This window comes from Hyaena hyaena, unplaced genomic scaffold (assembly GCF_003009895.1).
Source record: "Hyaena hyaena isolate Hyena2069 unplaced genomic scaffold, ASM300989v1 scaffold_1348, whole genome shotgun sequence".
NCBI classification, from domain to species: Eukaryota; Metazoa; Chordata; class Mammalia; order Carnivora; family Hyaenidae; genus Hyaena; species Hyaena hyaena.
In genome coordinates, this window is record NW_024081967.1 from 175620 (window position 1) to 188915 (window position 13296).

The window sequence follows — 13296 nt, forward strand, 5'->3', positions numbered from 1 at the left end:
CACCGAGACCCACCGTGAGCCACGTTACATGCAGCCCACAGGCTTTGACAGATTGACAGAGCCATATGGAAACAGACCATTGGTTACCTTTTCAAATTAATCAAAAAATTTCCTTATAACAAAGGATTATCCTATATACCTTCATCTCATCTATCTAAACTAAACTTTATTAATACACAGCCACCTTCCTCCTTCCCTCCTGCCACGTACTTCTTTGGGGTTGGGGTAACGACCAGTGTGCATCAGATGGGGCCTCAGCTGGTCCACCGGTCACCGAGTTGCTGTGGCTTGAATCTGGTGTGAGGCTGTTATGAGAGCAAAGTCCAGAACTTCCATCCGGAGCCTCCACCTTCAAGGACTCACTTCTGCAGGGGGAGCAAGTGCCAGGGAGTCACACATGGAGACCTTTTGCCCTCTGCGCGGGGAACACCCCTTCTGTGCTGGTTTTCCTGAGGGTGTAGCCATCCACACCTCTGCTATTTGCTACGGTCGGCTCTATGCTAATTAGACATGCGAACACGCCAACCTTAGTATGGTGATGGTGGTAAGTGTGGGGACCCTAATTCAGGAGGCACATCATATGCCCATGTTGATCTGGCTGTGGCCTCAAAATCACGAGTCACATACTGTAACACTAATAAGTGGGGAGGAGGCAACATTTCTTGGGCCCCCACTATGTATCTCACAGAGCCTCACACACAACCGCACATAACTCTACAACCCTGCGACATAAGCAATACAACCCTCATTTTACACATGGTCGACTAAGGTTCAGAGAGTGGAGAACTTCGCCCAGAGTTGCGTAACTGACTTGAGACATCCTTTCTCGATGTCCCAGGACATCAGCTTCAACCACTGATCGTCCCCCCCACAATGTCCCTTTCTAGGGCATCCCTACCCACTAACACATCCAAATGTCCTTAATCATTATATTCTATCCAGAAAAGGCAGTTCCAAATAAAGGGTGAGGAGTCAAGTCTCTCTTAGTCAAGGAGAAAGTCTGTTAACCGGTCACAGCCAGAAAGAAAACGTGGACACGACGCTCATCGCTTATATACAGCTTTATTTGCAGTTTGTGGGAACCACTGAGAGCAATCAGCAGGTGCACATGTGGCCTGTGGGACAGCGTTCGGCTGTGGGGCTCCTTCCCACCGGGTTGCTGAGGAACTTGACCGGGTAGACCCGGGGTGGGCTCACACCCAGTGCTGCCCCGCGCTGAGCGCTGCGCTGAAGGTTCGCAAGGCCCGGTGCGTCCCCCGCACGGCCAGGAGGAGCGACCCAGCTTCGGCCCTGTGGCCAGCCTCCCGCAGCTGTCTGGCCAGTCCCTCCGCATCCCAGGGCCCCTGCTGCGGGCTGGCCAAGAGGTGCTCGATCATTCGTGGGTAGAAGGGGGTGGAGACGCACTTTACCAGCAGCCTGGCGTCCAGGAGCAAGGAAAGAAGTTCTTGGTCACAGTTGGAGTCATTCACCTTCAAGAAATGAGACAAGCAGAATGTGAGACGGGCCCTGCTCACTCCTTGCCGGCGACCTCATCATACCCCGTCCCCCCCCTCCCCCCCCCGGCTGCTGCACACCGCCTTTCCCTCCGCTTTTGTCATCCCACACCCTTCACCTGGGCTAATGGCGCTCATGCCAAAGAGCGCACACGGGCGTGTGAGGCTGGGGTCACACACACACGGGATCACAGACACGGTTCTGAGCAGATACAGCCACCTGCCAAGCGCCCCGAGCCGCTGCCACGGCGACCAGACACCGAGGGCCAGAAACTGCCAGGCATGTCCCCATCGACCCCGGGGGTCATGGACTCGGAAAATGAGATGTAAGAGTGTTGGTTCGCATTGTGGCAGGTCACTGAGCCAGGCCGGATGCTGCATTCAGGCCAGTCTCGACTCCAGAGCCCGGGCTTTCAACGACCACAACTACCATCTCACTGGTGCTTCACCACTGCCCACGTTCTTTAACCCCAAACCTCTGCTGTACACAGATGCACATGAAAAGAAATTCTTTCTGGAACAGGAAACCCTTTTATCTACTCCTCTGAGAACATATATCCAACAACCCCAGTGATGTAAATAGGACAACGGACAGGAAGGCTTTAGGTCGTTCTTGCTTAAGCTTCTAGAAAGCTCAGTACCAAACTTACCTCTTTAAGGCATTTTTATATAACCCTGGAGACCAATGTTAGGTGGCCTGTTTTATAGGCTCTTTCAGCCTGCATATCCTCTGTTTCCTCCCTGGTCTTATCTGCTTATTCTCTGTATGGTTTTCCACAGGTTTGACACTTAGCACATGCTTTTCTATTTTCTATTATTGTCCATATTTTTTTGTAGGCAATCAAGTCAACACTAATCACACATCAAAAGCCCGAGCTCCTCATTTACATGGGGGTGTCATAAAACAGCTTCAGGACAGTCCTTCCTAATGTCACTGCACATTTTCAGTAACTTTGGTTGTTGTAGCGACCACAGAAATAATGTGGCATTTCAGAGCCAACTAACTAATGCTTGGTCCAACGATGTTATCCCCTGCTCTGTCACCAGGAGGAAAGGCTACTGAAGGTGAGGTCAACTGTTTCTCCCGACTTCAAGTATTAAAGCAAGAGCATTTCTGAGGATGAGAATCACTGCCCCGTGTCCAAGAGCGTCTATCTTTCCTGCAACTCAGCGACCCTTTAAAACCAACGGAAACGTCACCTCCAAGGCCATCTTCTGGGTGACATTTTCCCTACATCTCTCGGCCAAGCTGATCCTTCCTTATATGCGCTCCTCCCGCGGGAGGAAGTCGTAGGTCTGTCTCCCTTGCCAGACTGGGGGCTTGTTGAGGGCACAGAGGCCTCATCGTCCTTCTATTCCAGCATCCAGTTTAATCAACTTTTTTTATACGGCTGGAGGTGCCCACATCATTGAACGCTGTCACACTGTTGTCCATGGTGCACGTACGTGCTGAGTGCTCTCCCGGCAGGGGGTCTGAACAGAGCCGGATTCTAGAACTGAAGAGCCTCTTGCAAACCCTGGGCCTCTCGCTTTTGTCAACACAAGCACATGCAGCTCACCCACTTGGGGCTCAGGAAGACACTTAGGCTGAACTCAATTTAGCATCTCGTGCTGGGTGTTGTTTGTAGAGGCGAGGTGGTGGGAAAGGAAAGGGACATGGAAGACCAGCTTTTCTGCTGCAGGGGCACGAGCATCTCCAGCGGGGTCTGCTTGGGGGTTCTGTGTCTCTTCTTTCCTCCCAGCTTCCCTCCCTCTTCTTCTTCGTAGCGAGGAAACAGGAGTCTTGGCTCCATGTGAGTACTGCCCCCACTGGCACCGTGTCTGCCATTTGCTGAGGGCCATCCATGTGCCAGCGAGCACAACCTTAAAGCATCCTCGTAAGACAGTTACAATCTCATTTGATGGATGAAGAAACCGGTCCAGTGAGGTCAAAGTCATGTGCCCAATGTCATGCAGGTGCTGAATGGTGAGCTGGGAGAGAAGCCCTCATCCCTCACTAGGTTACTTGCCTATTATTTTTTCACCTCCAGAGCAACGGTCTCGCCTTCCTTGTTTACCCCTGCATCCCCCGTGGCCAGAACAGTGTTGGCCACAAGCTAGGGGCTCGGCAAGGCTTGTGGGACGAATCCACGAATGAGTAGCCCCAAAGTGCTCATCCTTTCCCTGAGCACTGACGCCTCCCTGTGCGTCTGCGCACACACACACAGGACATCTGAGTTACTGTGCGTTTAATTTTTTGGTTCACCCTTAACAACAAAGAATCCCTGCACTTAGCCCTCTAGGAGGGAACAAATGTGTGCCAGGATGCTACAGGCAAATGTTTGATAAAATACCCAGATAACAGTCTCAAATCCAAATACTGCAGGGCAAAACTTTCTTCACTGCCCTGAATAAGTCTTCAAGGCTAGGACACCTTTATTATTCTTTCTGTTTACTCACAAGCCTTCCCTTTGGGGGCTTGAGAGATTTCCTAGGAAGGGAGTGATGGATTTTTTCAGCTGGAGGAAGAGAGGCGTTCTGTCAATGCCCACAGCTGCTGCTGCTCATACTCCTCTCTTCTGTTTGCTTCTCTCTGCCGCACTGACATCCTCAGAATCGGTTTCCTACTGGATGTGTCCAGCCTTTCAGATGGCTGCTCTGGCCTGGCCAGGTGGTGGGGGGTGGTCAGTGGCAGGCGGCCAGGGACAGGGCAGGTGCTAACCGTCTCAAAGCTCTTGGTCTACTCCCTTGGCTAAGAAAGCAGAAGACAAGGACGCCTGGGTTGTTCTGTCGGTTAAGCATTGGCCTTCGGCTAAGGTCAGGATCTCATGGTTCCTGATTTCGAGGCTCGTATTGGCTCACTGTGTTCCCAGTGCAGAGCCTGCTTCAGATCCTCTGCCTCACTCTCCCTCTGCCCCCCCCTCACTCATGCTCTCTCTTTCAAATATAAATAATAAAACGTTAAGAAAAAGAAAGAAAGAAGAAAGGAAAGCAAGCAAGCAAGCCTAAGGCAGAAGTCCAGGAAATGAAATACAAAGTTTCCCCTTGGGCCCTGGCCCCCTCAGAGGTTGCTGACCTGCACTGGGCTTCCGAGGTGGCGGCCAGGCCAAGGCCTGGGGGGGAAATTCTAGTTTAGCTTCTCGTAACCAGGTCCTAAGAAAATGGAAGTGTTTTATGTCCTTTCTTTGACCCTGCACCTGGCTCTGGCTCTTTGCCAAAGGTACAGAATGGGGAGAGCATGCTGTAGAATTGTCACACACAACAGAAAATACTGTGGAGACATGTGTACTGTGCAGATTTGGGACAAAATAAAGAATACGGAAAGATAGATGGCCTTTGGGAGGACTCATTCCAACAGCTGCGTCTTCAAGAAGAGGAGCTCAAGGGTCAGAGAAGAAATGGACTGGCCAAGGTCACACACCAAGCACTCTGGCCCCCGGGGCACCAAGGCCAGACTGAGTCGCTGTTCTCAGTCCATCAGAGTGCCCCGCGGCGCCCCAGACCTTCCCAAGCGTGCCAGCCACACTGCCGAGCTGCCAGCTTAACGTGCTGAGCCTCAACTTTTCTTCATTTTTCTTGATTTTGACTGAAATTCTAACTTAAAATATTGCAAGCCCGGTCGTCACCCATCAAGCATTCTAGCCTGGTGTATTTTCCTCTTTGAAATTAAAAAAAAAAAAAAAAAAAAAGGGGTGGAAGTAGTTTGAAAAAACAAATCCTCTCCATGTGGATCCCACAAGGAAATTACTTTCCCCTCCAGTAATTCTCCACGTGCAGAGACTGTGGGTCTCCTTCACTCGCAATGTTAAAAGATTTATAAGTGCTTCTACATAATTTTCATTCTTAAAGACTGTAATGGCTACAAAATAGTCTATTGAATGGAGATGACAGTTCTATAGCTTTTCCTGCTATGGATATTTCAGCTGTTTTTAAATGTCTGAAATTTCTGAAATACTACAAATGAATTTTTTTATGTATATGCTTTCTTTGAGTTCTAGAACTTAAATTATTGACCCTGATTTTAGTTATAATACAAATTCTAATCTGTTCACAGTTCTGTTTTTATTATTTGTTTTACGGAAGTTTTAACATTTTTATGATGTCAGGAAAAGAACTGTTCCTTTATGATTTTTTTTCTATTGCTTTAAATACTAAAGGTTTTAGAATTCCTCAAAGGATCTCAGACACACACTCTTTTCTGACTTTTAAAGATATGTAACTTTTTAATTGATCAAGAATTATTTTGGTATATAGTCTGTGGAAAATCACACATCCCTGACATTTGCTTGATTGGTGCTTTTAGGGTTTGAGGAAAAAAAAATACATTCTGTCATTTTTGGACTCAGCTGGATGTTTGAAATAAATATGAGACAAGTCCAGGAGGGTCAGTTGATTTAATTCCTCTGATCAAATAACTCTGAATTCGAGTCAGAGGCAGGCTGGTCTTGGGAAAAAAAGACAGACTTTGGGCCAGAGACCAATTTCCAGTCCTGGTTTCTTTGCTGGACAGCTGTGCGACCTTGTTAAGGACAATCTCTCCGGGCCCCAGATCCCATATCTGAAAAACAGACAATCTCTGTGGGTTGCGATAATCTATGCCGTTATGTGCTCAGTACAATGCCTGGTGCAGAGTTCAGGTTCAGTAAATGGCCAAAGTTGTTAGAGTCAAACAAACCAGGCATGAAGCATGTTCCAGAAGGGGAGGGTACCCGACTATCATAAAATGAGTAAATGCTCATTTTATGCCATCTCAGTCACTGATTATTTCTTCTGTCAGTAATTAATTTTTGAGAATAAAAGAAACGTTGCAGATCTTGGGAAATAAATCTATTAAAGCACCAAGTGCTACTGTCTTCCAAGCCATTAAAATGTTATCTTCTTAATTCCGGTTTCAACAACAGGTAATGAACCTTTTCTGAATTAAAATCTCTGATTTTATGGATCTATACAAAACTAAGAGTAATTATAGTAATGAGCTAAACTGAAATTCGGTAGTGTAATGTATGTGGGGCCTCATTCCAATTACTCTGAAGAAGATTATTTAATATTATTTCCCTGTTTACTGGAGGACAGGGTACTTGTCTCATTTTTACATACACTGCTACTAATAAAAGTTATTAAACATGAACTGCAAGGGCAGGAAACTAAAGGGGCAGCCCGAGCGTATACTCGGATAAGTATATAAACCTGCATGGTTTCTTTTGTTTTCTGTTTATTTTAAAGATATTTAGACCTCACTTACATACCAGCCTCCCCTCGCATATGCCTCTTCTGAAACCAAAATTAGGACAAAGCATCTAACTTTTGCTCCAGCAATGGGAGAGAATCTTTGAAAAGCCCAGCCTGCTCGCCTCTATGAGCACAGCAAACACTGTGTCATACGGGCCCTGAGTTTGGCTGGTTCCATGCTTTGTACTTACCCTGTTCCTACTTTCATTTCTTGCACTATCATTTCATGTGTGAATCTGCATAGAATTCCTTTAAACAGAAGATATTATTTTATGTCATCTTTGCACACGTGCTGCCCACTCCTCAGTCCTGCACACAGTAACCGGCGTGCGCGACGGATGCTTAACATATCTGTTCAACTAAGTCAGTCAACCAACCACCAACGAGGCCTAGAAATCGAATAGATTGACCTACGGGGAGTGAGCTGCCTGTCACCAGAGGCTTCCAGCTGAGAACTGTGAGAATGCAGTACTGAGGGAGCTCTCTGGGTGGAACAGACTCTCATCATGGAGGTACTAGTTGGAAGCCTGGATAGAGCTCTTGGTTTTGCAGAACACTGTTAATCCAAACATGCTTTCCTGAGAATCTTTAAGGCTCTCCCTCCTCCAACCTAGACACAGAGCCACGTAAGTGATGTCAGTGGGCTCCAGTGCCTTCAAGGCAAGACAAAAGAGGGTAGGAATCACCAATACTAAATATGTGAAGGACTGTCCATGGAGGCATCTAATTCTGAGCAACTCCATTGGGCAGGGCCAAGATCAACATGCTCAAGGTAAAGGTGCAGCTTTCAATCCAGATGTGCTCTCTTACCAATGAGGTATATCAAAAAATGGCCCAGAGCACTCTGGGAGGAGATAAGCTCTTGGCCCCCAGCAGTGCTCACCCCAGACCCAGGTACCCTAATGGGTTTGAAAAAGGAAGCCCTATAGTGGGCAGCTTGTTAGACCAGCTTAGAGCTGATATGATTCGAGATGCTCTCAGCAATTTCATTTCTCTGCAGAGACAACGCATTTCCGGGCTAAGACAGCCTGCCTCGCTACAGTAAAGCAAGTGGCATTATAGGCTTTGAACGGTGGATCTACGGTTTAAATTTCAGCTCCAGTGGTTCCTAACTGTATGACCTCTGGGTCTGTGTTTTCATCTGTGAAACTAGAATGCTATCTTCTCCCAAGATTGGTAAAAAGTTAAAGTGAGGATGTGCCTTTCACGGTGCCGGGCAAAGAGCTGATACAAGAGAGACGCTGGTCATTATTAGCTTCAAACAAGTGTGCTTCATCAGGTGATGAGGTCTGTAACCCCTCCTGTGTAACCCCGAGTTTTCCCTTCAGCAGGCACTGTAGTCCCGGATGGATCCTGGGAAAGAGGGTGAGGGCAGAGGTGGCGAGCAGCACTGAAGAAGAAGAAGAGGTGAGGACAGAAGCTACCACAAGTCTGGAATCATGAAACAGGGGATTTCAGTGTACAGAACTCTTATAAATCAATGTCTGCCTGCTCTGAGGAAATGAGTGAGTGAATTTCCCAGGAGAAAATACTCCAGAGATGAGATTAGAATCCTTCTTGGAGAGAAGGTTTTGGAAGTGAGCTTGAATCTCATGGAGGCTGATGGACAAGGGAATCCAGCAGTCCATATAGACGGCCCTTGACTTGCAATACTTTGACTTAATAATTATTCAACTTCACAGTGATGCAAAAGCAATACATGTTCAGTAGAAGCACCATTTTGATTCTGGATCTTTTCCTAGGCTAGCAATACGCAGTGTGGTCCTCTCTCATGGTGCTGGCTGGTGGCAGCGGCTGCAGCTCTCCATCAGCCACATGATCACGAGGGTCAACAACCGACATGGTGACATGCCTTCTGCACCTAGACGGCTGTTCCGTCTAGGACAGACTTCAATAAATTATATGACACATTCATACTTCACTATAAAGCAGGCTCTGCATTAGGTGATTCTGCCCAGATGTTGGCTAACGGAAGTGCTCCAAGCACGTGTGAGGCAGGCTCGGCTCGGCTCTGGTATTTGGCAGGTTACGTGCAGTAAGTGTGTCTTCGACTCACAATATTCCCAACTTGCAATGGATTTATTGGGACGTAACCTCATGGTCAGCTGAGGAAGATGCACACCATACCTGGGTTTTAATTATTCATTGACAATATCTCTAAGAGAGACTTTCTCTTGTTCCAGAAAAGAGGCTGCTGGCCATTTGTAAGAGGTTACATGCTAAATAAACACTAGAGGTTTGCGATTTCAGAAAAGGTTCAAGGAGGAAATGAAGAAATACAGTCCAATCTCCGGCATCAGCACTTAACGCATCATCCGTTGAGCTGTAAGCACCTGTAAAGCTGTCGCCCTCTTGTAACCAAGAGTGAAAGAATACAAGCCAACAGCAAGCACGTGGCGGCATCTTCCCACCGGGATGCACGTGCTGTGCAGGAGCGGCTGCCTGTCAGAGGAGTCCCTTTGTTTTGTCTTTTAACATCAACAGGAACTACCGTCAATGACCACAAGGGAGAAACTGAAGTTAGTAATGAACTCAGGCCCTCTACTAATGGACAGAGTGAATAGCAAAGTAAAGACAAATGAACAAAAGAAAGAAAGCAAATGTTACTATATTTTTCATTGCAATACCACATATGATTTAAAAATAGAAAAAAAATTAATAAAATAAAAATAGCTAGTCAGGAGTCCTATATGAAGGCCCATGAAACTCCGTCCTTAGAGAAGGGTCACATGACCTTTGAATGGTGCTGGGAGAGCAACGATGAACTAGAGTGATTTCTTTCTTCAAGTATAGAACATTCTTGCAATGACAAAGTGACAGAGATAGAGAACAGATTAGTAGTTGTCACAGGCTGCTGGGGGGAAGGGTGAAGAGGGGAAGGGAGGAGGTGGCTGTGGCCACAAAGGGCCCCACTAGGGATCCCTGGGGTGGAAGTGCTCTGTGCCTTGACTGTAGCAGTGGTGACACGAGCCTACATGGGACAGGATCTCACTGGATGTCACACAGGCTCCCACCTGAACGGGTGCCTGTAAAACCAGTGCAGCCTAAATAAGGCCCAGAGATTGGGCCTAGGACCATCCTGGTCAGAACGTCGCACTACAGCCGTGTGACATGGTGAGATCAGGGAAGCCGGACGGAGAGGCTACCAGAGATCCTGCTGTAGATTTCCTACAACTGAATGCGAATTTAAAATTAGCTCAAAAAAAAAAAATCGGGGCGCCTGGGTGGCTTAGTCGGTTAAGCGTCCGACTTTCGCTTAGGTAATGATCTCGCGGTTCGTGGGTTCGAGCCCCGCGTCGGGCTCTGTGCTGACTGCCAGCTCGGAGCCTGGAGCCTGCTTCAGATTCTGTGTCTCCCTCTCTCTCTGACCCTCCCCTGCTCACGCTGTCTCTCTCTCTCCTAAAAATAAATAAAACATTAAAAAAAAAAAAAAATTAAAAAAAAAAATAAAATAAAATTAGCTCAAAATAAAAAAGTTAAATATTTTTAAAAACTGGAAAACCCTGCCACCCCGTGGCTCCTCGGAGATACTCAGCATTTCTGTGAACACACTTTAAAGGCACAGGTGAGGTGGCCTAATGTGAACCTCAGCCCGCGTGCAGGGAAGTGACAGGTAAGTGTCACTGTCAATCCTCAGGGAAGGGTCTCAGTGGTCAGTAAGCAGCTCCTCTCAGCAACTGACATCTCGGGTTTTGATTTTCGCCTCAGAAGGCCACAGCAGTTTGGGGTGTCATCACCACAACCCCCAGCAAACCAGCCACCCACGGGCTATTTCAGAACCACGGAGCGTTAGCAGTGCTGCACGTCACACGGCAGTGTGCCAGAGGTAATGCAGCATCATTTACACGTGACTGGGGTGCTGCTGTGTTCCCACCTGGCTTCTTATTGTGATAGCCAGTGGTAGAGGGTGTATGTGGGGTGTGTGTCAGTGTGTGTATATGTCAGGTGTGTGGGGTGTGTGTGTGAGAGTATGTGCGTGTGGGGTGTGTGGGAGTGTGTGTTGGGGGTGTGGGAGTGTGTGGGCAGTGGGGGGTGTGTGAGGGTGTGTGTGGGGAGTGTGTGTGTGTGTTGGGAATGTGGGAGTGTGTGTGCGTGTATATGTGTGGGGTGTGTGAGAGTGTGTGTGGGGTATGTGGGAGTGTGTATGGATGTATGTGTGCAGTGTGTGAGAGTGTGTGTGGGGAGTGTGTGTGAGTGTGTTGGGAATGTGAATGTGTGCAGGTGTGTGGGGTGTGTGTGTGTGACAGCATGCATACTGGAGGGGTGTATGTGTGTGTGTGTATGTGTGTGTGTGTGTGCTGGGGATATGGGAGTGTGTGTGGGTATATGTGTGGGATGAGGGTGTGTGTGTCAGGGGTGTGTGTGGGGCATGTGAGACTGTAGGGGTGTGTGTCAGGGCTATGTGTGTGGGAGTATGGGAGTGTGTGTGTCAGGGCTGTGTAGGGGGTGTGGGAGTGTGTGGGGGTGTGGGCGTGTGTGGGTGTGTGCAAGTGTGTGTGCAGGTGTGTGTGGGTATGTGTATGTGCGGGTATTGTGTGGGGGTGGGAGGGTGTGTGTGCGTGTGCGGGAGTGGGTGTGCGAGGGGGGGTGTGTGTGCAGCAAGGCCAGTCAGCAGTGAGGGAGCCCCAGTTCTAGCTGCAGTTCTGACGGACGCATTTGAGATGAAGAACCTTTGAGGTGAAACCTGATATGCTGGCCTGCGGAACTGAGGACGCATTTAGCGAGCTCTACGCAGGATGGACACAGGAGGCTGACGGATAACACGTCACGGGTATTCTCGGAGAGGCCCAGGGCCAATTTAGTGGGAATACCTAAGCAGAGACACTAATACAGTGGACGATGGTGGGGAGAAAGAAAAGCACTGAAAATATACAGCCTTATTTTCTTCTGTTTTCCCCTTCTTCCCCATTTCTTGGATTTGCAATAAAAAATGGGCTAAGGGAAAAAACCCCACAATTCTTAGCTCCTTGTCAATTCCCAACATTATGAAGGGTTTATCTGAGCCCAGATGGATGGGGGGGTAACGGCAGACAGGTCCCCTCCACTCCCTACGAATGTCTTGTTTCCAAAGAGGGCCCTGCTAATGACCAATCATCAGCGATAATGAAGAGTGGTCATAAAAATATTTACAGAAGCTTTATATTATTTCAAAAACACATCTCAGTGAATAAATGCATTAGATTTTTCTCATTTTGCTCATCATGACTATTTCCAAATGCAATTAGTATCTACTTTTGTAACCATATACCTAACTTTCTGTACCCACGGTCATTAAATCTCTTCAGAGTCGTGTTTGGCAAGTATGTACCTCGGCTCTAGAATTCCCTTCTCCTCTCTGGTCCCCAGAAGACATCCTCTTCTATTTTTGTTAAAAAAAAATACTTTGTGTGCATGTGCCTGAGTATACACACATACCTAAAATTCTATCTGCGTGTGTAGTGTGTGTGTACACAGTCATAAAGACACACACACACACACACACACACACTTTCCAATGAACGAACGATCTCCCTACAAAAGCATTTCAGTAAGGATCATACAACAGAAATTCATTAAAACACAACCCTGAGCTACCTACTCCTAAAGTGTAAAATTTTAAAAGGGAAGTGCAAGTTTCTTCCTTAATCATGATAACAAGACAACCAGCCTTGAGGGAGAAATCTCAACCCTTGACTTTCATACGTCATTCCTCAAGCCCGGACGCTGGTTCAATGGCGTGGTAGTTTGCCAGGGGAAATAAGGGCTTGAGATTTCAGATGGTGCCGGTAAACACTACCTGCAGAGCCACTGTTTCACCTTTAATTAGCAGGTAACCAAACACATACATCCAGGCACAGAATCCTGCCTGACGCGACCGATCCCTATGATCCAAATTTCAAGTGGCAAGGACAAGCCCACTCATCCTGGGCTGCTCTGACATTTCCTTGGAGGGTACAATACACCGGCTTCTCGAGAGAAACCGCTTCATCATTCGGATTTGTATTCTCGGCACATAAACACAGAGTCTGGTTCATGAGAGGAGTTTAGTAAGTGTTGATAGAATAAACAAATATTTCCTTCTTAGACAAAACAGGAATAGTGTGGTCAGAGAACAGTGCGGACAAAACAGTCTTAACTCAATCATGGACATGATTTCTGAGAATGACCAGGCTAATTCATTTCTCTGAAACACAGGCAACGGGAAGTCCCACTGGGGATACCTTGACGATGGCAGTGATGTGCTCCAGCGCCACTGCGTGAAGGCTCTCGTCCCGGCTCTCGAGGAGAAGCTTCAGGGCTGGGAGCAGCAGCGACTGGCTGAGCAGCAGGGAGCTCAGCTCCTTCACACCCTGGAACCACGAAAGTGCAGTTAAGTGAGCAGCTAAGCAGGAGGCACTCTGTAGGCCAGGCGCCAGGCTGGCAGCGTCTTCCCACACTTTTTCTGGGAGCGCGTGTGTCGAAAGCACACACGGGACCACACCGATCTGAGTCAGGGTTTGGTACCTGCCTGACTCACTTCACCATATATTGCAAACATCTTCCGGCGCTATCAGTTATTCACTTGATATTCATCAGATATGTGTTTAACGGCTGCATAGTATCCCACCGGATGGAT

At 47.7% G+C, this 13296-nt stretch overlaps 1 protein-coding gene across 1 annotated transcript in view; it reads right to left on the reverse strand.

Annotated features, from left to right (window-relative positions):
• Nucleotides 1–1043: 1043 nt before the first annotated feature.
• Nucleotides 1044–13296, reverse strand: part of LOC120225136 (neuroblastoma-amplified sequence-like) — a 231412-nt gene continuing 219159 nt past the window's right edge. Inside the window, exons 33-34 of the mRNA XM_039223359.1 lie at nucleotides 12902–13030; nucleotides 1044–1469 (exon numbers count right to left, since the gene is read on the reverse strand). Coding sequence (XP_039079290.1) covers nucleotides 1194–1469; nucleotides 12902–13030 — 405 coding nt within the window. The 3' untranslated portion in view covers nucleotides 1044–1193. The remainder of the gene's footprint in view (nucleotides 1470–12901; nucleotides 13031–13296) is intronic.